Below are 24,420 nucleotides of genomic sequence, written 5' to 3'. Positions count from 1 at the left end.
TGGTTGGCACTGTGTGGTGGCTCAGTAGTTGGCACTGTGTGGTGGCTCAGTAGTTGGCACTGTGTGGTGGCTCAGTAGTTGGCACTGTGTGGTGGCTCAGTAGTTGGCACTGTACGGTGGCTCAGTAGTTGGCACTGTACGGTGGCTCAGTAGTTGGCACTGTACGGTGGCTCAATAGTTGGCACTGTACGGTGGCTCAGTAGATGGCACTGTACGGTGGCTCTGTAGTTGGCACTGTACGGATTCTCTGTAGTTAGCACTGTGTTAGCACTGTACGGTGGCTCTGTAGTTGGCACTGGCACTGTATGGTGGCTCAGTAGTTAGTGCTAACTACTGAGCCACCGTACAGTGCCATCTACTGAGCCACCGTACAGTGCTAACATAGTGCTAACTACTGAACCACCGTACAGTGCTATGTTAGCACTGTACGGTGGCTCAGTAGATGGCACTGTACGGTGGCTCAGTTGGCACTGTACGGTGGCTCTGTAGATGGCACTGTACGGTGGCTCTGTAGATGGCACTGTACGGTGGCTCAGTAGTTGGTACTGTATCGTGGCTCAGTAGTTGGCACTGTACGGTGGCTCAGTAGTTGGCACTGTACGGTGGCTCAGTAGTTGGCACTGTGTGGTGGCTCAGTAGTTGGCACTGTGTGGTGGCTCAGTAGTTGGCACTGTATGGTGGCTCAGTAGTTGGCACAGTACGGTGGCTCAGTAGATGGCACTGTACGGTGGCTCAGTAGATGGCACTGAACGTTGGCTCTGTAGTTGGCACTGTACGGTGGCTCAGTAGTTTGCACTGTATGGTGGCTCTGTAGATGGCACTGTATGGTGGCTCAGTAGTTAGCACTGTATGGTGGCTCAGTAGTTAGCACTGTGTTAGCACTGTACGGTGGCTCAGTAGATGGCACTGTACGTTGGCTCTGTAGTTGGCACTGGCACTGTATAGTGGCTCAGTAGTTGGCACTTTACGGTGGCTCAGTAGTTGGCACTGTGTGGTGGCTCAGTAGTTGGCACTGGCACTGTATAGTGGCTCAGTAGTTTGCACAGTACGGTGGCTCAGTAGTTGGCACTTTACGGTGGCTCAGTAGGTGGCACTGTGTGGTGGCTCAGTAGGTGGCACTGTGTGGTGGCTCAGTAGTTGGCACTGTGTGGTGGCTCAGTAGTTGGCACAGTACGGTAGCTCAGTGGTTGGCACTGTGGTGGCTCAGTAGTTGGCACTGTGTGGTGGCTCAGTAGTTGGCACTGTACGGTGGCTCAGTAGTTGGCACTGTACGGTGGCTCAGTAGTTGGCACTGTACGGTGGCTCAGTAGTTGGCACTGTACGGTGGCTCAGTAGTTGGCACTGTACGGTGGCTCAGTAGTTGGCACTGTACGGTGGCTCAGTAGTTGGCACTGTATGGTGGCTCAGTAGTTGGCACTGTATGGTGGCTCAGTAGATGGCACTGTACGGTGGCTCTGTAGATGGCACTGTACGGTGGCTCTGTAGTTGGCACTGCACGGATTCTCTGTAGTTAGCACTGTACGGTGGCTCAGTAGATGGCACTGTACGGTGGCTCTGTAGATGGCACTGTACGGTGGCTCTGTAGTTGGCACTGCACGGATTCTCTGTAGTTAGCACTGTGTTAGCACTGTACGGTGGCTCAGTAGATGGGACTGTACGTTGGCTCTGTAGTTGGCACTGGCACTGTATGGTGGCTCAGTAGTTAGCACTGTACGGTGGTTCAGTAGTTAGCACTATGTTAGCTCTGTACGGTGGCTCAGTAGATGGCACTGTGGTGGCTCAGTAGTTGGCACTGTACGGTGGCTCAGTAGTTGGCACTGTACGGTGGCTCAGTAGTTGGCACTGTACGGTGGCTCAGTAGTTGGCACTGTATGGTGGCTCAGTAGATGGCACTGTACGGTGGCTCTGTAGATGGCACTGTACGGTGGCTCTGTAGTTGGCACTGTACGGATTCTCTGTAGTTAGCACTGTGTTAGCACTGTACGGTGGCTCAGTAGATGGCACTGTACGTTGGCTCTGTAGTTGGCACTGGCACTGTATGGTGGCTCAGTAGTTAGCACTGTACGGTGGTTCAGTAGTTAGCACTATGTTAGCTCTGTACGGTGGCTCAGTAGATGGCACTGTACGGTGGCTCAGTAGTTGGCACTGTACGGTGGCTCTGTAGATGGCACTGTACGGTGGCTCTGTAGATGGCACTGTACGGTGGCTCTGTAGATGGCACTGTACGGTGGCTCAGTAGTTGGCACTGTACGGTGGCTCAGTAGTTGGCACTGTACGGTGGCTCAGTAGTTGGCACTGTGTGGTGGCTCAGTAGTTGGCACTGTGTGGTGGCTCAGTAGTTGGCAGTGTATGGTGGCTCAGTAGTTGGCAGTGTATGGTGGCTCAGTAGTTGGCAGTGTATGGTGGCTCAGTAGTTGGCACTGTATGGTGGCTCAGTAGTTGGCACTGTATGGTGGCTCAGTAGTCGGCACTGTACGGGGGCTCAGTAGTCGGCACTGTACGGGGGCTCAGTAGTCGGCACTGTACGGTGGCTCAGTAGTTGGCAGTGTATGGTGGCTCAGTATTTGGCAGTGTATGGTGGCTCAGTAGTTGGCACTATATGATGGATAAGGGTAGGATTAGATACACAGCTGTGCAGACAGTATCACACAGGAGAGAAATACACAACTCAGCACACAGTATCAAACATGAGGATTAGATACAGCTCAGCAGACAGTATCACACGGTAGGATTAGATACACAGCTCAGCACACAGTATCACACAGGGGAGGATTGGATACACAGCTCAGCACACAGTATCACACAGGATAGTATTAGATACTATCCTGTGATACTGTGTGCTGAGCTGTGTATCTAATACTATCCTGTGTGATACTGTCTGCTGAGCTGTGTATCTAATCCTTTCCTGTGTGATACTGTCTGCTGAGCTGTGTATCTAATCCTCCCCTGTGTGATACTGTCTGCTGAGCTGTGTATCTAATACTATCCTGTGATACTGTGTGCTGAGCTGTGTATTAGATACACAGCTCAGCAGACAGTATCACACAGGGGAGGATTAGATACACAGCTCAGCAGACAGTATCACACAGGAAAGGATTAGATACACAGCTCAGCAGACAGTATCACACAGGGGAGGATTAGATACTGTGTGCTGAGCTGTGTATCACACAGGATAGTATTAGATACACAGCTCAGTACACAGTATCACACAGGGGAGGATTAGATACACAGTATCACACAGGGGAGGATTAGATACACAGCTCAGCACACAGTATCACACAGGAAAGGATTAGATACACAGCTCAGCAGACAGTATCACACAGGGGAGGATTATATACTGTGTGCTGAGCTGTGTATCACACAGGATAGTATTAGATACACAGCTCAGTACACAGTATCACACAGGGGAGGATTAGATACACAGTATCACACAGGGGAGGATTAGATACACAGCTCAGCACACAGTATCACACGATAGTATTAGATACACAGCTCAGCAGACAGTATCACACAGGATAGTATTAGATACACAGCTCAGCAGACAGTATCACACAGGGGAGGATTAGATACACAGCTCAGCACACAGTATCACACAGGATAGTATTAGATATACAGCTCAGCACACTATCACACAGGGGAGGATTAGATACACAGCTTAGCAGACAGTATCACACAGGGGAGGATTAGTTACACAGCTCAGCACACAGTATCACACAGGATAGTATTAGATACACAGCTCAGCACACAGTATCACACAGGATAGTATTAGATATACAGCTCAGCACACTATCACACAGGGGAGGATTAGATACACAGCTTAGCAGACAGTATCACACAGGGGAGGATTAGATACACAGCTCAGCTCACAGGGGAGGATTAGATACACAGCTCAGCACACAGTATCACACAGGGGAGGATTAGATACACAGCTCAGCACACGGGAGGATTAGATACACAGCTCAGCACACAGTATCACACAGGGGAGGATTAGATACACAGCTCAGCACACAGTATCACACAGGGGAGGATTAGATACACAGCTCAGCAGACAGTATCACACAGGGGAGGATTAGATACACAGCTCAGCAGACAGTATCACACAGGAAAGGATTAGATACACAGCTCAGCAGACAGTATCACACAGGGGAGGATTATATACTGTGTGCTGAGCTGTGTATCACACAGGATAGTATTAGATACACAGCTCAGTACACAGTATCACACAGGGGAGGATTAGATACACAGTATCACACAGGGGAGGATTAGATACACAGCTCAGCACACAGTATCACACGATAGTATTAGATACACAGCTCAGCAGACAGTATCACACAGGATAGTATTAGATACACAGCTCAGCAGACAGTATCACACAGGGGAGGATTAGATACACAGCTCAGCACACAGTATCACACAGGATAGTATTAGATATACAGCTCAGCACACTATCACACAGGGGAGGATTAGATACACAGCTTAGCAGAAAGTATCACACAGGGGAGGATTAGTTACACAGCTCAGCACACAGTATCACACAGGATAGTATTAGATACACAGCTCAGCACACAGTATCACACAGGATAGTATTAGATATACAGCTCAGCACACTATCACACAGGGGAGGATTAGATACACAGCTTAGCAGACAGTATCACACAGGGGAGGATTAGATACACAGCTCAGCTCACAGGGGAGGATTAGATACACAGCTCAGCACACAGTATCACACAGGGGAGGATTAGATACACAGCTCAGCACACGGGAGGATTAGATACACAGCTCAGCACACAGTATCACACAGGGGAGGATTAGATACACAGCTCAGCACACAGTATCACACAGGGGAGGATTAGATACACAGCTCAGCAGACAGTATCACACAGGGGAGGATTAGATACACAGCTCAGCAGACAGTATCACACAGGAAAGGATTAGATACACAGCTCAGCACACAGTATCACACACGGGAGGATTAGATACACAGCTCAGCACACGGGAGGATTAGATACACAGCTCAGCACACAGTATCACACAGGGGAGGATTAGATACACAGCTCAGCAGACAGTATCACACAGGGGAGGATTAGATACACAGCTCAGCAGACAGTATCACACAGGATAGTATTAGATACACAGCTCAGCACACAGTATCACACGGGAGGATTAGATACACAGCTCTGCAGACAGTATCACACAGGGGAGGATTAGATATACAGCTCAGCACACAGTATCACACACGGGAGGATTAGATACACAGCTCAGCAGACAGTATCACACAGGGGAGGATTAGATACACAGCTCTGCAGACAGTATCACACAGGGGAGGATTAGATATACAGCTCAGCACACAGTATCACACACGGGAGGATTAGATACACAGCTCAGCACACAGTATCACACGGGAGGATTAGATACACAGCTCTGCAGACAGTATCACACAGGGGAGGATTAGATATACAGCTCAGCACACAGTATCACACACGGGAGGATTAGATACACAGCTCAGCAGACAGTATCACACAGGGGAGGATTAGATAAACAACCATGCAGACAGTATCACACAGGGTAGCAAGCGGAAGGGTTGACACACACACAAACACACACACGTGGACGGGGCTGAGGACAGCTGGGGGAGGGAGGGGGTTTCATTACAGACGGTAATGGAAGGGGGCTGATGAGAGCACAGGGAGGACACACACATTGGAGGCCGCCAGAACGGGGCTGGGGACAGCGGAGGGACGTGATTTAATAACAGACGGTAACGGCAGGGGGCGGGGGCTGGTGAGAACGGAGGGAGGGAGGGTTGTGTGATCGGTAACGGGGGGAGGGGAGGCTTCCCGGACTTACATCCCGGCGGTTGACAGTTGTAAAGTGGCGCAAAGAGCATGGATTGAATCTCCACAAAAATGGCGCTGAAATCTTCCCATTGCTGTGATATGGACAGCCCAGGGGGGGCGCGTCCAGATCACAGCATACGCCCACTGTAACGTTAAACATAGGGTCGGATGGCGACCACTATTCTCTATGCACAGGGGCTGCCATAAAGGAGTGTGGAAGTGTCGTTACAGACACAGCAAATCCAACATGGCCCCCAGTGCATACAGTAAAATTAGAATAACATAAAAACTAAATAAGCTACGAATTTCATTTTGAATTACAAATACTTCATTTCAGAATCACTAATTTTAATAAAAAAATAAAAAAAACGCGATACAGTCCCTTTTAAGCTGCTTTCACACATCCGGTTTTAGCAGTGCGGCTCAATCCGGCTCAAAAACCTATGCAACGGATGCGGCGAAAAAAACGGATCCTTTGCATAAGTTTTTCCATGCGGCCCGTCCATCCGGCATAGTCAAAAAAAAAAAATAATTGAAAAAATGTAAAGTTCTAATGTTTAAATGTTTTGTTTAAATATTATTTTTTTTTAATTGTGCAAAATATAAAAAAAAAAATTAAAAAGTTTGATATTTTCCACTGTTAAACACTAGGGGGAGCAGCTTCTGAAATCCTACTGAATTTCCACTGTAGAAAAAGCTCAGATTACAGACTGCTGTAAAGTGGGCGGAGTCTGCTCTCCTGTGTGTGATGGCACGCCTCCCCTCTCCTAATCTGAGTGTTTACAACAGATAACAGAGAAGACATGTAAGGACACAATGCACAGCCATTTTCCTGGTGACCAGAAATGTCTAAAGTGTCACCAAGGACAGCAGGAGTATCACACAGGATAGGATTAGATACACTGCTCTGCAGACAGTATCACACAGGATAGGATTAGATACACAGCTCAGCAGACAGAATCAAAGGATAGGATTAGATACACAGCTCAGCAGACAGTATCACACAGGATAGGATTAGATACACAGCCCTGCAGACAGTATCAGACAACATAGGATTAGATACGCGGCTCAGCAGACCGTATCACATGACAGGATTAGATACACAGCCGTACAGACAGTATCACACAGGAGAGGATTAGATACACAACCCTGCAGACAGTATCACCGGTACACACAGGTACTCACATGCAGTGGCGCGCGCGCACACACACACACACACACACACACACACACCCCTGATGGGGACCTTGTGCCACACACACACACACACACACACCCCTGATGGGGACCTTGTGCTACACACACACACAATCACCCCTGATGGGGACCTTGTGCCACACACACACACAATCGCCCCTGATGGGGACCTTGTGCCACACACACACACAATCGCCCCTGATGGGGACCTTGTGCTACACACACACGCACACAGCTTTATATATTAGATAAAACAAAACAACACACTTTTTCTCTAATTTCTTAACCCCCCCAAAACACCACTACAGGTCCAAAGTAATCCACACAAGGTCCCATGGAGATCCTGGCTCTGCTACATCGGAGATCGCAGTGTGCGGTCACATTAGAAAATGTGGCAGCTCACTGCAGCTGTCAGGGTTACACTGAGCTGCAGCTGTGCGCGGTGATGTCACTCTCAGTGACGTTCCCACGGTACACCAGCTATGACCTCAGGTGAACTGATCTGAGATTAACTCATTGAACTTAGTGACCTCACCTTAGGTGAGGTCATTAAAGTCAATGTAGAAAAGAAGCGTATGGGACTCAGCACCAATGCGGTAATAATAAAACTTGAAACTTTATTCGGAACTTTTTAAAAGAAAAGTACACAGGTCATCCAAAAAAAAAAATCGCCATGCGATTTTCCAAGCGGCTTTACGCGTTTCGGACAAACAAGGGGAAATTAAAACCAGTCCTTAGTCATAAGCCATGGTATGTGAGAGGCAAAAGGTGTATATATAGCACTACAAGTATGGAAAAGAGGAAAGGCAAGCCAGGAAAACAGGAAGGGAGTTCATCTGAGAAAATGCAAATGAAAGAAGGAAGAAAATGGTATAGGAGACGGAATAAGTTAACCCTTTAGGCACCGTATATAGCAAAATCTGTAATAATAAATGATACGTGAATATAACCACGAAAGGGGTCTGTGTGTATATATATGTACACACACACGTGCATATATATCACAGTATATTTATATTATTATATTTTAGAAATTGTATATTCTACATTTAAGTGATACAGAAACAATGTGAGTAAATGTGAAAATATTGGGTTGAAAACATACACATCAGTTTGTTTATAATGCTTATGATTCAATTATATTTCATGATAAATTTATATATATGTTTAACACCCAATGCCATCAAATTTAGCAGCATGTAGAAAAAAGAAAAAAAAAAATCCCCGATGTGGGTGAATGTGACAATGTTGGGTTAAAAACATAGGTACATCAGTTTGATACTTATGATTCAATTATATTTCAGAATAAATGTATATATGTTTAACACCCAATGCCATTTTTTTCTTTTTTCTATATGCGGCTAAATTTGATGGCATTGGGTGTTAAACATATATATAAATTTATCATGAAATATAATTGAATCATAAGCATTATAAACAAACTGATGTGTCTATGTTTTCAACCCAATATTTCTTTGTCGCTCCATTGGGAGACCCAGACAATTGGGTGTATAGCTTCTGCCTCCGGAGGCCACACAAAGTATTACATTTTAAAAAGTGTAACCCCTCCCCTCTGCTATACACCCTCCCGTGCATCACGGGCTCATCAGTTTTTATGCTTTGTGTTGAAGGAGGCACACATGCACTCATGCTCCCATTTTAGTCAGCAGCAGCTGCTGATTATATCGGATGGAAGAAAAGAGGGCCCTAACAGGGCCCCCGGCATGCTCCCTTCTCACCCCACTAAGTCGGCGGTGTTGTTAAGGTTGAGGTACCCATTGCGGGTACACAGGCAGGAGCCACATGCCGTTTTCCTTCCCCATCCCTTAGGGGCTCTGGGGAAGTGGGATCCTATCCGGTCATCCAGGCACTGGGACCGGGCTCCCTCCGCAGCCCCTGTGGGATTCTGACGGACAGGAGACTGAGTATCATCAGGGACAGGGCCCTGCATCTACAGGTACTCTGTGTCCCCTTGGGGACGGTGCATAGAGCACCTGGACCTCAGACGCTGCAGCGACTGCAGTGATTGCTATGACGCCGGGACTACCGCGCCTGCTTGCCGGCCGCGGTTTTAACTTTAGTCCCCGGCTTTTGCGGCCTAGTGCCTTAAACTCCCGCCCCCGGCCCTGCCAGTCAGGGGGTAGGGCGGGACGGTCGGTCGGACGCCGACAGTGAGGGCTGGAGCACACTTGGCTGTCCTCCCCCCCCCCCCCTCACTAATCACTCTATGGCACAGATCCCCGCACAGGTACTCAGTGTCCCCTTGGGGACGGTGCATGGAGCACCTTGGCCTTAGACTTGGCAGCGATTGCGGGGTTGGTACGGGACTACCGCGCCGACCGTGCCTGCTGGCCGGCCGCGGTTTTTAACTTTAGCCCCCGGCTTTTGCGGCCTAGTGCCTTAAACTCCCGCCCCCGGACCTGCCAGTCAGGGGGAAGGGCGGGACGGTCGGGCTGACGCCGACAGTGAGGGCTGGAGCAGACTGGGCTGTTCTCCGCCCCCCTCACTAATCACTCTACGGCACAGATCCCCGCACAGGTACTCAGTGTCCCCTTGGGGACGGTGCATGAAGCACCTTGGCCTCAGACTTGGCGGCGACTGCGGGGGTAGTACGAGACTACCGCGCCGACCGCGCCTGCTGGCCGGCCAAGGTTTTTAACTTTAGCCCCCGGCTTTTGCGGCCTAGTGCCTTAAACTCCCGCCCCCGGACCTGCCAGTCAGGGGGAGGGGCGGGACGGTCGGTCTAACGCCGACAGTGAGGGCTGGAGCACACTTGGCTGTCCTCCGCCCCCCTCACTTTTCACTCCGGGACACCAGATTCCCGCACTTTTGTGGTTATGCCCACGGCCCCCTCTTCCCCTGTAGACGCCGACAGCCATGTTTTTAAGCAGCACACACTGCTTGAGCGGTCGGTAAGCCAGGTGGCATCTTCCCATCGGGCTGGGCCACCTAGAGTGCTGAACTGTATATATATATATATATATATATATATATATATATAATATTGTATGCATTTTCACAGTTCGGCTGTACATACAGTCTATGGACATATGGTCTGCTAAGATACTAGAAGCTTGCAGCCCAGACCGGCCCCTTACACAGGCCCCGGGCACTGCGGGATCGCTCACAGGCCCCTCTCGGTCCGCGACGTGGCGTGCTCCTGGGGGGGCCTCTAGTTATTACGTGGGGGACTCCGGCACGGACTGCAGTCCCAGACCGGCTAAGCGGGCTTGCTTAGAATACGTGGCTCTCAATGCTTCAGAGATGCTGTCCAGAAGCACAGGGCTTTCCCGGACAAGCGTTTTACTAAACGCCTTAATAACACACGTTATCCCTTCCCCTCTGACGTTGTTAAGGGTTGGGCTCAGTGTTCCAAGGTGGCCCTCCAGTCTCTAGACGGGCGGCTAGATCCGTAGTAGCAGTGGCTGATGGTTCAACGCTCAAGAATGCCACGGACAGGCAGACAGAGCTCCTAATGAAATCCATCTATGAAGCCATAGGCGCGTCCGTTGCCCCAGCCTTTGCAGCAGTGTGGGCACTCCAGGCTATCTCAGCTGCTCTGTCTGAGATTAATGCGGTCACACTCTGCTCCGCAATTAGCGTCTTTGACGTCCCAGGCGTCGGTTTATCCTACGCCATGAATGCTGTCCTGGACTCGGCTTGCCGTACAGCGGTAGCATCCGCCAATCCGGTGGCAGTCCGCAGGGCCATGTGGCTACGAGAATGGAAGGCAGACTCTGCTTCCATGAAGCTCTTGTCCGGTTTGCCATTTTCTGGCGACCGATTGTTTGGCGCACAATTGGATGAATCGATTGAGCATTCCAAAGGAACGGACTCGTGCTTACCCAGCCCATACCAAAGAGACCTTAGCACCCTCAGCTAGGTCCCCATCCTTATCGTCCAACAGGCCACAGAAGAGCCAGAGAAACTCTTCTGCATGGCGGTCCAGGTCAGGGGAGCGGTCTCCACATGTCCAAGACCGTTGGATGAGAGACATTGTCTCACGGTTACAGGATAGAGCTCAGTTCTCGTCCCCCGACTCGTTTCTTCACAACATCTCCGCCCTCCGAGCGAGCTGATGCACGTTTTCAGGCGGTGAACACTCTGAAGGCGGGAGGAGTTGCGTTACCCGTTCCCCTTCAAGAACGTAGTCGCGGTTTCTACTCCAACTTGTTCGTGGTACCAAGAAAGGACGGATCATTCCGCCCCGTTCTGGACTTCACACTGCTCAACAGACATGTGAGAACCTGACGGTTCCGGATGGAATCTCTCCGCTTTGTCATCGCCTCGATGGCACAAGGAGACTTCCTAGCATCAATCGACATCAGGGATGCTTATCTCCATGTGCCGATTGCACCAGAGCATCAACGCTTCCTGCGTTTCGCCATCGGGGACGAACACCTTCAGTTCGGGGCACTGCCTTAGGCCTGGAAACAGCCCCACGGGTCTTCACCAAGGTCATGGCAGCAGTGGTGGCGGTCCTACACTCTCAGGACCACTCGGTGATCACTTACCTAGACGATCTTCTAGTCAAGACACCCTCCTGGGTGGCATGTCAACACAACCTGACCATTGCTCTGGAGACTCTCCAGGGGTTCGGGTGGATCATCAAATTTCCAAGGTCAAAACTGACACCGACCCAATCACTGACTTACCTCGGGATGGAGTTTCATACTTTCTCAGCGATAGTGAAGCTTCCGCTGCATAATCAGCGTTCACTACAGACAGGGGTGCACTCTCTCCTTCGGGCCCAGTCACACCCCTTGAGGCGCCTCATGCACTTTCTAAGGAAGATGGTGGCAGCAAGGGAGGCAGTTCCCTTGCGCAGTTTCGTCTGCGTCCGCTTCTATCGGACACCGCAAATGGGACAGGAGGTCGACGTCCCTAGACAAGAACATCTCTCTTTCCTTTGCAGCAAAACCTCTCTTCAGTGGTGTCTTCTTTCCACTTCCTGGGCGAAGGGAAAATCCTTCCGGCCCCCAGCCGGGGCTGTTGTCACGACGGACGCGAGTCTGTCAGGGTGGGGAGCGGTCTTCCTCCACCACTCGGCTCAGGGAACCTGGACTCCGACAGAGTCCTCCCTTCAGATCAATGTTCTGGAGATAAGGGCAGTGTATCTAGCCCTAAAGGCGTTCCAGCGGTGGCTGGAGGGCAGGCAGATCCGAATTAAGTCGGACAACGCCGCGGCGGTTGCGTACATCAACCACCAGGGCGGCACACGCAATCGTCAAGCCTTCCGAGAAGTTCGGCGGATTCTGCTGTGGGCGGAAGCCACAGCCTCCACCATCTCCGCAGTTCACATCCCGGGCGTAGAAAACTGGGAAGCAGATTTCTCAGTCGCCAGGGCATGGACGCAGGGGAATGGTCTCTTCACCCGGACGTCGATCTAATGGCGTCGCGGCACAACAACAAAGTCCCGGCATTCATGGCTCGGTCCAAGGATCACAGAGCTCTGGCGGCGGACGCGCTAGTTCAGGAATGGTCGCAGTTTCGACTGCCTTATGTATTTCCTCCTCTGGCACTACTGCCCAGAGTGTTACGCAAGATCAGGTCTGACTGTCGCCGCACCATCCTCGTCGCTCCAGACTGGCCGAGGTGATCGTGGTACCCGGATCTGTGGCTCCTCACGGTGGGTCAACCGTGGGCACTCCCAGACCGACCAGAATTGCTGTCTCAAGGGCCATTTTTCCTTCTGAATTCTGCGGCCCTAAACCTGACTGGGTGGCCATTGAGTCCTGGCTCCTAGTGTCATCAGGGATATCTCCAGATGTCATTGACATCATGAGACAGGCCAGGAAACCAACGTCCGCCAAGATCTATCACAGGACTTGGAGGATCTTCTTATCCTGGTGCTCTGATCAGGGTTTTACTCCCTGGCCGTTTGCCTTGCCCACTTTTCTTTCTTTCCTTCAATCTGGAATGGACAAGGGCTTGTCTCTCGGCTCTCTCAAGGGACAAGTATCGGCGCTTTCCGTGTTTTTTCAAAAGCGTCTAGCCAGGCTTCCGCAGGTCCGCACGTTCCTGCAGGAGGTTGGCCACATAGTCCCACCTTACAAGCGTCCGTTAAGATCCGAGGGTGCTAACAGGGTGCTGACGACTCTTCAGAAGTCACTTTTCGAGCCGATGCGGGATCTCTCTATCTCGCCTTTCGCAAAAGGTAGCCTTCCTAGTGGCAGTCACATCACTCAAAGGAGTGTCTGAGCTAGCAGCGCTGTCATGCAAAGCCCCCTTCCTGGTGTCTCACCAGGATAAGGTGGTTCTACGTCCGGTCCCGGACTTTCTCCCTAAGGTATCCCCGTTTCATCTCAATCAGGATATCTTCTTACTCTCTTTGGGTCTGCATCCAGTTCACCAATGTGAATAGGATTTGCATTTATTAGATCTGGTGAGAGCACTCCGGCTCTACATTTCTCGCACGGCGCCCCTGCGCTGGCCCGATGCGCTCTTGTCTTTATCGCGGGCCAGAGTAAGGGATTTCAGGTTTTCAAGTCAATCTTGGCTCGGTGGATCAAGGAACCGATTCTTGAAGCCTACCGTTCTTTTGGGCTTCCGATTCCTGCAGGGCTGAAAGCCCATTCTACCAGAGACGTCGGTGCTTCCTGGGCATTGCGACACCAGGCTACGGCTTAGCAGGTGTGTCAGGCGGCTACATGGTCGAGTCTGCACACTTTCACGAAGCACTATCAGGTGCATACCTACGCTTCGGCAGATGCCAGCTTAGGTAGGCGAGTCCTTCAGGCGGCAGTTGCCCACCTGTAAGAGGGGGCCGTTTTTCGGCTCTTTTTATCGAGGTATTCCTTTACCCACCCAGGGATTGCTTTTGGACATCCCAATTGTCTGGGTCTCCCAATGGAGCGACAAAGAAGAAGGGAATTTTGTTTACTTACCGTAAATTCCTTTTCTTCTAGCTCCTATTGGGAGACCCAGCACCCGCCCCTGTTCCCTTCGGGCTGTTGTTCTTTTGTGTACACATGTTGTTCATGTTGAATTGTTCTGTTGGTTCATGGTTTCAGTTCTCCGAACATCCTTCGGATTGAATTTACCTTAGACCAATTTATAAGTTTCCTCCTTCCTGCTTTGGCACCAAAACTGATGAGCCCGTGATGCACGGGAGGGTGTATAGCAGAGGGGAGGGGTTACACTTTTTAAAGTGTAATACTTTGTGTGGCCTCCGGAGGCAGAAGCTATACACCCAATTGTCTGGGTCTCCCAATAGGAGCTAGAAGAAAAGGAATTTACGGTAAGTAAACAAAATTCCCTTCTTTCACATTTACTCACATTGTTTCTGTATCACTTAAATGTAGAATATACAATTTCTAAAATATAATAATATAAATATACTGTGATATATATGCACGTGTGTGTACATATATATATACACACACCACTTTCGTGGTTATATTCACATATCATTTATTATTACATATTTTGCTATATACGGTGCCTAAAGGGTTAACTTATTCCGTCTCCTATACCATTTTCTTCCTTCTTTCATTTGCATTTTCTCAGGTGAACTCCCTTCCTGTTTTCCTGGCTTGCCTATCCTCTTTTCCATACTTGTAGTGCTATATATACCTTTTGCCTCTCACATATCATGGCTTATGACTAAGGACTGGTTTTAATTTCCCCTTGTTTGTCCGAAACGCGTAAAGCCGCTTGGCAAATCGCATGGCGATTTTTTTGGATGACCTGTGTACTTTTCTTTTAAAAAATTCCGAATAAAGTTCCAAGTTTTATTATTACCGCATTGGTGCTGAGTCCTATACGCTTCTTTTCTACATCTATTCTGAATTACGGACCGGCCTGTCCGGGGACTGCGGGCATCCACCTTCGCCTTGAAGACTGCATATGGGTGAGCTGAAATTTCTACCATTAAAGTCAATGCCAGATTTCCTGATTAGGCTATGTGCGGATCACGTCGGACCTGCAGGGATGTTTTAGGGGTTAATAAATTGGAGAAAAAGGTTTGTTTTTTTTTGTTTTTTTTTTACTTACAGGGTTAGTAATAGGGGGTTCTCATAGACCCCTAACCATTACTAACCTCAGGCTTGATGACAGCTGTGATTTTTTTTTTTGACAAGTTACAACTGCCATTAACCACTTATATTACCCTAGTTGCTACTGCACCAGGGCATTCGGGATGAGCCGGGCAAAGTGCCGGATTTGTCACAAATTGTCACATATAAAGACTTCGGCATAAAATCACTGATGCAAAATTACTGACGTGTGAATGAGGCCTAAGTGTGCTTTACTATGATAAAAAGATTGAAAGAAATAAAACACTGGTTATATTGTAGCTTTTCCCAATAACTATATATCCATGTGCTCAATTCCTCTTGATTACACGAGTGGTGTCCGAGTGTTCACTCAAGTTTTTCCAGGAACCACAAACTTGCATTGATGCATTGAGTTTTGTCCATGACTTGGATCATAATTAAACCATGTTTAATAGTTTGTCTCCATGTTTTCGTGTGGACCACTCAGTTCAGAAAATTACATGAACATGTCAACACCTCCATACACTATAATAGGTTTACAGATGGCTCTTCCTAACAAACAAATGTCAACAGGTGCAAACTGAACATGAAATATACTCAACTATACAACTGCACTCTGAGACGCTAAGGTATGCAAACATTGAATATAGGAATTTCGACATGTATCACTTCTAAGTAAATACATTTAAAATTGGAGACACTTGGCGCATAAAAAAAGCCAGTTGTATGTGAGCTGAGCAGCCCAGTGTCAAGGCAGGTCTTTTTGTTGGGTCTGTACCTAAATGCCTCTACCTGGGCTGAAAAGCCTCCAATTGTATGGGCGGGCAGGTTAACAGTCTATCTGTGAAAAACGTGACTTAAAGTTGCACGCAAAAAACAGACATATGAATGAGTCCTGATATTGTGGATGCATTTTTGATGTGGCAGGTTGTCTTTAATATTGCTTTATAGTGATCTAAACTGAAAATCCTAAACACCTCTAAATTGTTTTCTTTCACAGATGATGCGTTTGCCAAGAAACAGGTAAGTCTTGCTTATGTTAATGTTACCTTGTAATAACAGCATTCTGTAATTGCTACAAAATGTGTACTGCAAAGTTTTGTATTGCAATAGTGCTATGTTTCGTGTATACATTTGAGCTCCTCCAATGATATGCTGACCTTCTGGTTAGGACTAAATTAACAAACTTACCACTTCTGGGCCCAGGGATGGACATTGAGCCAAGAGAAGCAGGATCCAGCTATGCTGTGCTCTAATTAAAACTGGTGTATGACCAAGATGTAAGTAGTTGCGTAGCCGCAATGTTCAATACACACAGCATAAATATTTAGCACATCCAACCAAATGAAACAAAAGTGCAAATACAAACTTTGGTTGCAGTGTGGAGAGTCACTGGGAGGCTAGCTGCCAAAATCTAATTGTGTAGGCCTTGTCTTATTTCTGTTCGTGTAGAGCCACATCTGCAGAGTGGTCAGTACCAGCGTAAGGACTTACTTTGTGGGCGGGGTAGGATTCGCTCCCATCCCACAAAAGAGGAGTAGCTGCCCCAGCCTCCCCCAGGTCTGTCTGTGCACTCCAGTGCTCTCTGTACTCCCTAGTGCTCTCTGTGTCCCCAGCCTCCCATAGGTGCCCTCTGTGCTCCCAGCCTCCCCCAGTTGCTGTCTGTGTCCCCAGGCTCCCCAAGAGCTGTCTGTGCCTCCAGCCTCCCAGTGCCCCCAGCGTCCCCCAGGGCTGTCTGTGCCCCCAGCGTCCCCCAGGGCTGTCTGTGCCACTCCAGCTTCCTCCAGCGCTGTTGTGGCTCCTCAGCCATGTTTGTGCCCAAAAGCTATGTCTGTGCAACCCAGTGATGCAAATACCCCTAGTGATGTCTGTGCTGCCCAGTGATGTGCCCCCCAGTGATGTGCCCATCTGCTTCCCTAGTGACGTATATTCCTCTCAGCTCCCCACAGTGATGTATATAACCCCAGCAATGTTAGTGACCCCACAGCTATGTCTGTGCTCCCCACCAGTGATGTATGTACCCCATAACCATGTCTATGCCCTCCAGCTTTCCTAGTGAAGTATATTCCTCCCAGCCCTCCCCAGTGATGTATTTGCCTTCAGCATCTCCTTTGATCCCTGTGCCACTCAGCCTCCCCAGTCATGTCTATGCCCCCCAACCTCCCCAGTGATGTACATTCCTCCCAATCCTCCCCTGTGATGTATATGTCCCTAGCCTTTCCGGTGAAATATAGTCCTCCCTGTGATGTATATGCCCCACTCCCTCCTGTGATATATATGCCCACAGTATCTCCTGTGATGTATATGCCCCCATCCCCTTCTGTGATGTGTGTATATATAGAAGTTCCAGCATCTCCTATGTGATGTATATACAGCAGTCCCAGCCGACTCAAACCTGGAAAAGCAGTTGTGAGAAGCCACAAGTTCAATATCTCCTAACGTCACAGCCGTACCAAAGAGAAGCAGCTCCAGCCACCACAGTGAGTTGTTTGACCAAACATAGCAGGGTAATTTTCAAGTTGATCATTTTGTGCAGCCCCCGAAGTATGGTAGAAATTTTCAAATGGCCCCCAGCAGAAAAGTTTCCCCACCCCTGGTCTATTGTATACTTTCTAGTTTTTTTTTTTTTACATTTTCAGGCTCTCTGAGACGAGGTGCAGTTTTGATGTCTCAAAGGTGCAGTTTTTTTGTGACAAAAAAACTGCCGCGTGCGCATGTAGCCTCAAAGGCTGCAGACATTCAGACGGATGATAGTGAGATACAGGCAGACAGACTACCACATCACTCCGAATTTTGTGCCAACAAAAGTGGTGCAACGTGAGATCAAGAGTTCCTTTTAACCCCAGGGTGAGCAGCAAGAACAGAATAATGATGTTCCCCCAAGACATTAAGATGAAGATTCAGAGGAACAAATGACTTTGTTCATTGGTACCCCACATGGCGCATCACGTTGAGGTTCTGGTATCTGAAATTTAAAATCAATACTAAGCACTGACACCACTACTCCCTTCTTGTCATGATGTGACTGCAGGATAGTGAGGGACAGGGAGCTCCTAAACTGTACTTCATGCTAGAGGACCCTAGGCTATCCCTTACCTCAAGGTTACCCTTAATGGTGGAGATGCCTGAGTCACGTTCCTAGTTATTCTCCTGACAAGATCTGATCTGTTGCTTACCCCCAGGGAAGGAAGAGGCAGGCGTGTGATGGTAATACAGATTGAGACAGACAGGGAAAACCAAAACTCAGACACAACGCAAATTCACCGGAACAAACAATAAGAAGCTAAGGAGAAAAGAAAATACAGGAAGATAGCAACAAAAAGACAACCAGCGTTAACACCACAACCGCTTACAGCAATAATGCACCACAACCACTAGTAAAACCAGTATAGGAAAATTATAGCTGGCAATAATGAAATAGTCCAGCCAGCATATATAGGAGGGGAGGGAGCATGACTGGTTCCCCCACAGCATGTGATCAAAGAGACTAACTGGGCTCAGCACTATTGTCTACATGTGACAAGGTTCAGCAGCACTTGCATAACATGGACTCGAAGTATAAGGCTGGGGCCACACGGGGGACTAGTGCGATCCTCGCATGACATTCGGCTCACGCTGGCAGCACAGCAGGAGCCGAGTGTCATGGGAGTGTCACTGCGACTGAGGTCTGATCATGCGAATAGACCTCAGCTGCGGGGGGGGGGGGGCAGGCCGACACTCAGAAGGGGCGGGCCAGTGTTGAGGAGGGGCGGGCCGGCGCTGCGGTGTACCGTGAGTGCAGTGCAATTTTTTTTTCTCTCCTCTCGCCCCATAGACTTGAATGGGTGCGAGTGAAACCAGGAACGCATTACAGTCTCAGCATGCTCCGATTGTTTTCTCGGTCCGATAAGGGCTGAGAAAATTACCGCTCATGGGTGCTGGCACATAGGCTAATATTGGAATGAGTGGAATGCAATGTTTTATCGCATTCCACTCGCACCGATTTTCATGCCGTGTGTCTTAGGCCTAAGCGTGTGACTAATTGTAGACGTGTGCCTAATCCGGACCTGTGTGTGGGTGATCTGGTGTGGTTGTCCACTAGAAACATCAAGCTTAAAGTACCATCTGTTAAGTTAGGTCCTCGGTTCATCTGTCCATTCAAAATTACTGCTGTCATCAGCTGTTGGCTTTCCGTCTGGTCTCAGCAGCTTTATATAATTACAGAATGTTTTCCACAAATCTCTATTAAAGAAATTTGTGGGATCAGGAACTCCTCTACCCTTCCACCTCCGGTGTTGGTTGACAAATTGCTGGAGTTTCAGGTAACGAGAATTATAGATTCTCGGGTCGTTCCTCGTTCTTTACAGTACTTGGTTCACTGGCAGGGTTATGGTTCTGCGGAGAGGACTTAAGTATCTGCCCCTTATATCCATGCGGAGAATCTGGTTAGCGCTTTTCATCGCCGTCATCCGGAGAGATGGTCCTGATGGTACAGAGGCCTTTCGTAGAGGGAGGGTTACTGTCACACAGTGTTGGGCTCTAAACTTGCCAAGTGTCATGGCGGTATTAGACGCTGTTCAAATTACAGACTCTGACCCTCCAAGCTATACTTTCTCTGGTGTGTCGACCAGCTGTGTGCTCATTAGTAATCGGACTAGCAGGAGTTAATTTTACTGGTTACCTTTTGGATCACATGTTGTGGGAGACCTAATACAGGTACTCCCCTGTCATGCTAGATAAGGGGATCTACCAAGCAAGCGGCGAAAGGTAAGGGAAGGGGAACCCTGCATAGAGAAGGGGGAGACCCCTGACGAAACCTACAGGTGGTCCTTGTTGTCCCTTACTAGATGGGTCCTTGATAGGTTCCATACATGTGCGCCGAGCCAGATACCTGCCCCTAGGTGTACCTAATACTGGATCCTAAATAGAGAATGGGTGTTATGAGAACGTCGTCAACCCACTAAATGCTAAAAGAAGCCAACAGGGGGACAAACTGGGGGAAAAAAAAAAGCATGAACTACTTATCCACAGATGACACAGGCAGGAGTTCAGCAAGCTTCATCAACGATAATACACATGAGAGAAAGCCACCTGCTTGCAAGTAGCGCTAGAATGAACATAAAAATATCACCAGCACCAGTTCAGGGAAGAAGGGAATATTTAAGCACCAAGAGAATACTGATGATCAGCAGCTGGGCTGAAGGCGGGGTCCTGCTGGGTCCAAAAGGGGGAGAGATGAAAATGCAGCAGGAAGCTACTTATTACAATGAATAGTGACAGCAGGAACAATAGAAATTCGAGGAACATTTTGCACAGCCAAACGCTGTGACCTCATACAGCTAGAAAGCACATGACTATGCCACCCGTGACACACCCATGACATCCCCGCCTTTATAAAATAGAGGGATCTGTTTTCTCATGCAAACTATAGATTTCCCTAACCTGTTCCGTGTGCTGTTGTGTTCCTGTTGCTGGTGATTTTACTGTGTGCTGTGGAAATCCTTTTGCAATACTGTTGTGCAGGTGCGAGGATAAGTCAAAGACTGCCCGTGCATGTGCACTACAATACTTTCATGAGTCCTCAGTAGGGCAGATCAAAGTGCTCATGTGCAGGAGCGCATTGGTGGCATCTGTGTGGATGATGTAGGCTGCGTCATCAACACTAGGCTGGGCCAGACCCGAACCCAGCTACACCCATTGTCCCGACCGCCCCCTAGGTGAGTATAATAAAAGTATTTTTTACATTATACAGAGGGCACTTATATACAGTATTCTAGAATGCTATATATAAGCTCACTGGTGCTAACCGCAGCTTATAGGAGAAAAACCTGGTGGCGGGTTCTCTTCAACAACACAATTGTTCACAGCAATATTGTACTACAACCCCTAGTAAGTCTAGATCACAACACCTCACCAGGCCAGTATAGAGAAGCTATAGTTGGTATTAATGGAAGAGTCCAGCCAGCATATATAGGAGGAGTGTGAATGTGACTGGCTGCCCCATAGCATATGATCAAAGGAGACGAACAAGCAGCCCAGCAGAGATTAACTTGGTAGTCTGCCTGTCATCCTCAAGTCTGTGGGTCGACACCCAAGTCTGCCTGTGCTAATTAGTGATGAGCGAGTATGCTTGTTACTACTCGGTACTCGCACGAGTATCACTGTACTCGGGCTACTCTGCGGGTACCGAGTAATCTCGCGATACTCGTGCTGTACTCGTGGTCTTCATGTTGGCGCTCTTTTTAGAGCCAGCCCTTATGCAGGGATTGGCTGGTAGACCACTGCAATGCCACAGCCCTGTTACTTGTGGAATTGCAGTAATTGGCCGGCCCAGAATGACCGTGCCTTTAGCCCGACACTTCCCCGCTCGGCTACGGCCCCTCCCGCACTCCACTCCGCGTGTATGTATATATGCACGCTTACACACACACGCACGTTTTGTTTTTTTTTAATTTACAGTTTTATGGTTTCTACATGCTGCCGGGGGTCATTTCAGAATAATGCTCGGGTCTCCCATAGGATAACATTGGGCTCGGTGCTCGGGCCGAGTACACGAGTATCTTGGGATGCTCGGCCCGAGCCTCGAGCACCCGAGCTTTTTAGTACTCGCTCATCACTAGTGCTAATCTCAGACATCAGAGAAGTTAACAGGCAGATTGCCCAGAATCTAGTCTCCACAGATCATGACAGTTGGCGATGTTTGTAAAAACCTCATTGTGACACCTACGTCTTCTTACAATTTTTGCTGTCTTACTAGGCTGGAAGATCTTCCCAACTATAGATCTGGATGGGATACCATGCCCGTTAAGGGAAACTCCTTGTATCGAAAATGTAAGTTCAAGCTCCTGATAAAGGTGTTCTGGAGTCTGTTTATTTATAAAATAATTAATGGTACTGTGTTGTAATAAATATATTTAAAGAGGTAGTCTGGCAGCTAAAATGTCCTTCCTAAATATCTATACACATTAACCAGTTTTCTAATTAGCTTTATTATGTAATACCCTACACTTCTCCCTATCCTGCTGGTCCCTAAATGTTTTGTTTTTTTACTTCACTTCCAGTGACTCTCTCAAACGAGACGTCCGAGGAAGCTGAGGCTGCACTCACTCCCTGCAGGGTTTTTTGCCTCTCCTGGAACAGGATGGCATCAGGGTGCAGCACTGCAGTTACTGTAGTTTCTTGTATTATCGCCATTTGAAGATGCCCTTAATTCATGGTGATAGATGCGAAGACATGAGTGCAACGCCGGCATTCTGCTTACGTCATGCCCGCTAAGGCTACTTTCACACATCCGGTTTGAGCCGTGCGGCTCAATCCGGCTGTGAAACCTATGCAACGGATGCGGCGAAAACACCGCATCCTTTGCATAAGGCTACTTTCACACATCCGGATTTTTGCTCTGCGGCACAATACGGCGTTCTGCAGAAAAACCGCAACCGGCTTTTGTTTTTTTTTGCATAGACTTACATTAGTGCCGTATTGTGCCGCAGGGGCTTGCGTTCGGTCCGGTTTTTGCCGCATGCGGCAGATTTAGCCGATGCGGCGGCCGGATAGAACGTTCCCTGCAACGTTTTTAGCTGCGGCAAAAAAAAACGCATCGCGCCGCATCCGGCCGCTGTGGCGCATTTTCAATGCATGCCTATGGATGCCGGATGCGGCGCGATGCGGAAAAAAACGCATTCGGCCGCCGCATGCGGTTTTTTTCCACTGCGCTTGCTCAATAGCGTGCCGCAACCGGAAAAAAACGGACCGACCGCATGTAAAAACTTATGCAAAGGATGCGGTGTTTTCGCCGCATCCGTTGCATAGGTTTCACAGCCGGATTGAGCCGCACGTTTTTACATGCGGTCGGTCCGTTTTTTTCCGGTTGCGGCACACTACTGAGCATGCGCAGTGGAAAAAACCGCATGCGGCGGCCGGATGAGTTTTTTTCCGCATCACGCCGCATCCGGCATCCATAGGCATGCATTGAAAATGCGCCGCAGCGGCCGGATGCGTCGCGATGCGTTTTTTTTTGCCGGAGCAAAAAACGTTGCAGGGAACGTTCTATCCGGCCGCCGCATAGGCTACATCTGCCGCATGCGGCAAAAACTGGACCGAACGCAAGCCCCTGCGGCACAATACGGCACTAATGTAAGTCTATGCAAAAAAAACCCGCAACCAGCGTTCCAAAAGCCGGTTGCGGTTTTTCTGCAGAGCGCCGTATTGTGCCGCAGAGCAAAAATCCGGATGTGTGAAAGTAGCCTAAAGCGACTGTGAAAGTAGATGATGTCAAGAAGTGAGGGACACAATCGTGCCTTCACACAAATCATTGTCATGGGGTGATGACAGAAGCAGTCAGTGACACCAGTGCTGCTCTCTGTCAATTCATTTAAGGGCGACGCTCAAAGCTGTGGGTCTGTGCTCGTGTCACTCACTGCTTCTATCTCTGTCCCATGACTAGGTCTTCTTGCATTGAAGCTAAAACGGTGGCAGAAATAAAAGCAGAGAGTGCTTACTCTTAGCTCACCTCCCCACAGCGTCTATCTCCATGGATCCTGAAAATATTCAGAGTAACATCTCATGTCCAGAAAAACTACAAGCGGCTCCAGGGAGAAAATGAATGTATACCCTCCCTGCAGCTGCTGAGTTCTAGTCATTTAAGGGGAGCGGTGCAAAGAGTGGTTACAGTCAACACTCATACATGAAAAGGGCTGTAATCACTTCCCGACACTTTGATTGATGGGTAGCGCTGAACATAAGCTGCAGAGCAGGCTGTCAATCAAAATTCTGGGGAGCGATCACAGCTGTGCTCACTGTATATTGAGTGAGAATTATAATCGCTTCTTGCATTTGCCCGCACTTCCAGTTAGGCAGGTAGGCATGATTTTAACACCTGTATGTCCTTGGCCATGTCTTTCCCTTTAATGCGGGCTCGCAAACATGTGCGGCTTATTACAGGCTCGGGTGGACCTCTGTTAACCCATTAAATCGCCCTGTCAAACTCTGACAGCGCAATCTAACATGCTCTGACGAAAACACGGGGCACCAATGAGTTGCCATGAGAGCGGGGGGTCAGATGATGACCCCTGTTGCTACCATGACGTGTTTTGTTGTGAATGCCGGCACGGTGCCGGAACTCACAGGAGAACAATATTTCTCCTGATCAGAGGGATGCCAATGCATTGCTCTGATCAGGAAAAGTGCTTGGACAGTGTAGCCATAAAGTTCCCTAGGGGGGACTAGTAAAAAACCCTAATCCCCCAGGCGATTTTTTTCCATTTTTCGTTTTTTTTCCTCCCCTTCTTCCAAGAGCCATAACTTTTTTTTTTTGTAGTATTGCCATATGAGAGCTTATTTTTGCCGGAAGAGTTGTACTTTTGAATGAAACCATTAGTTTTACTATATAGTGTACTGGAAAAGTGAAAAAA

At 48.7% G+C, this 24,420-nt stretch overlaps 1 protein-coding gene across 5 annotated transcripts in view; it reads left to right on the top strand.

Moving 5' to 3' along the window:
• LOC142289838 (centromere protein C-like) overlaps positions 1 to 24,420 on the top strand; it is a 246,824-nt gene that overhangs the window by 32,660 nt on the left and 189,744 nt on the right. For 2 of the 5 annotated variants that reach the window (XM_075333776.1, XM_075333777.1), the window contains exons 2-3: positions 16,032 to 16,054; positions 21,768 to 21,841. The exons of 1 other annotated variant lie outside the window; for it this stretch is intronic. In XM_075333776.1, coding sequence (XP_075189891.1) covers positions 16,032 to 16,054; positions 21,768 to 21,841 — 97 coding nt within the window. Of the gene's footprint in view, positions 1 to 5,667; positions 5,759 to 16,031; positions 16,055 to 17,410; positions 17,512 to 21,767; positions 21,842 to 24,420 lie in introns of those variants that run through there. 2 more of the 5 variants (XM_075333778.1, XM_075333779.1) reach the window with 2 other exon arrangements.

Source organism: Anomaloglossus baeobatrachus, chromosome 2 (genome assembly GCF_048569485.1).
Source record: "Anomaloglossus baeobatrachus isolate aAnoBae1 chromosome 2, aAnoBae1.hap1, whole genome shotgun sequence".
NCBI classification, from domain to species: domain Eukaryota; kingdom Metazoa; phylum Chordata; class Amphibia; order Anura; family Aromobatidae; genus Anomaloglossus; species Anomaloglossus baeobatrachus.
This window is presented reverse-complemented; position numbering and strand designations above follow the sequence as displayed.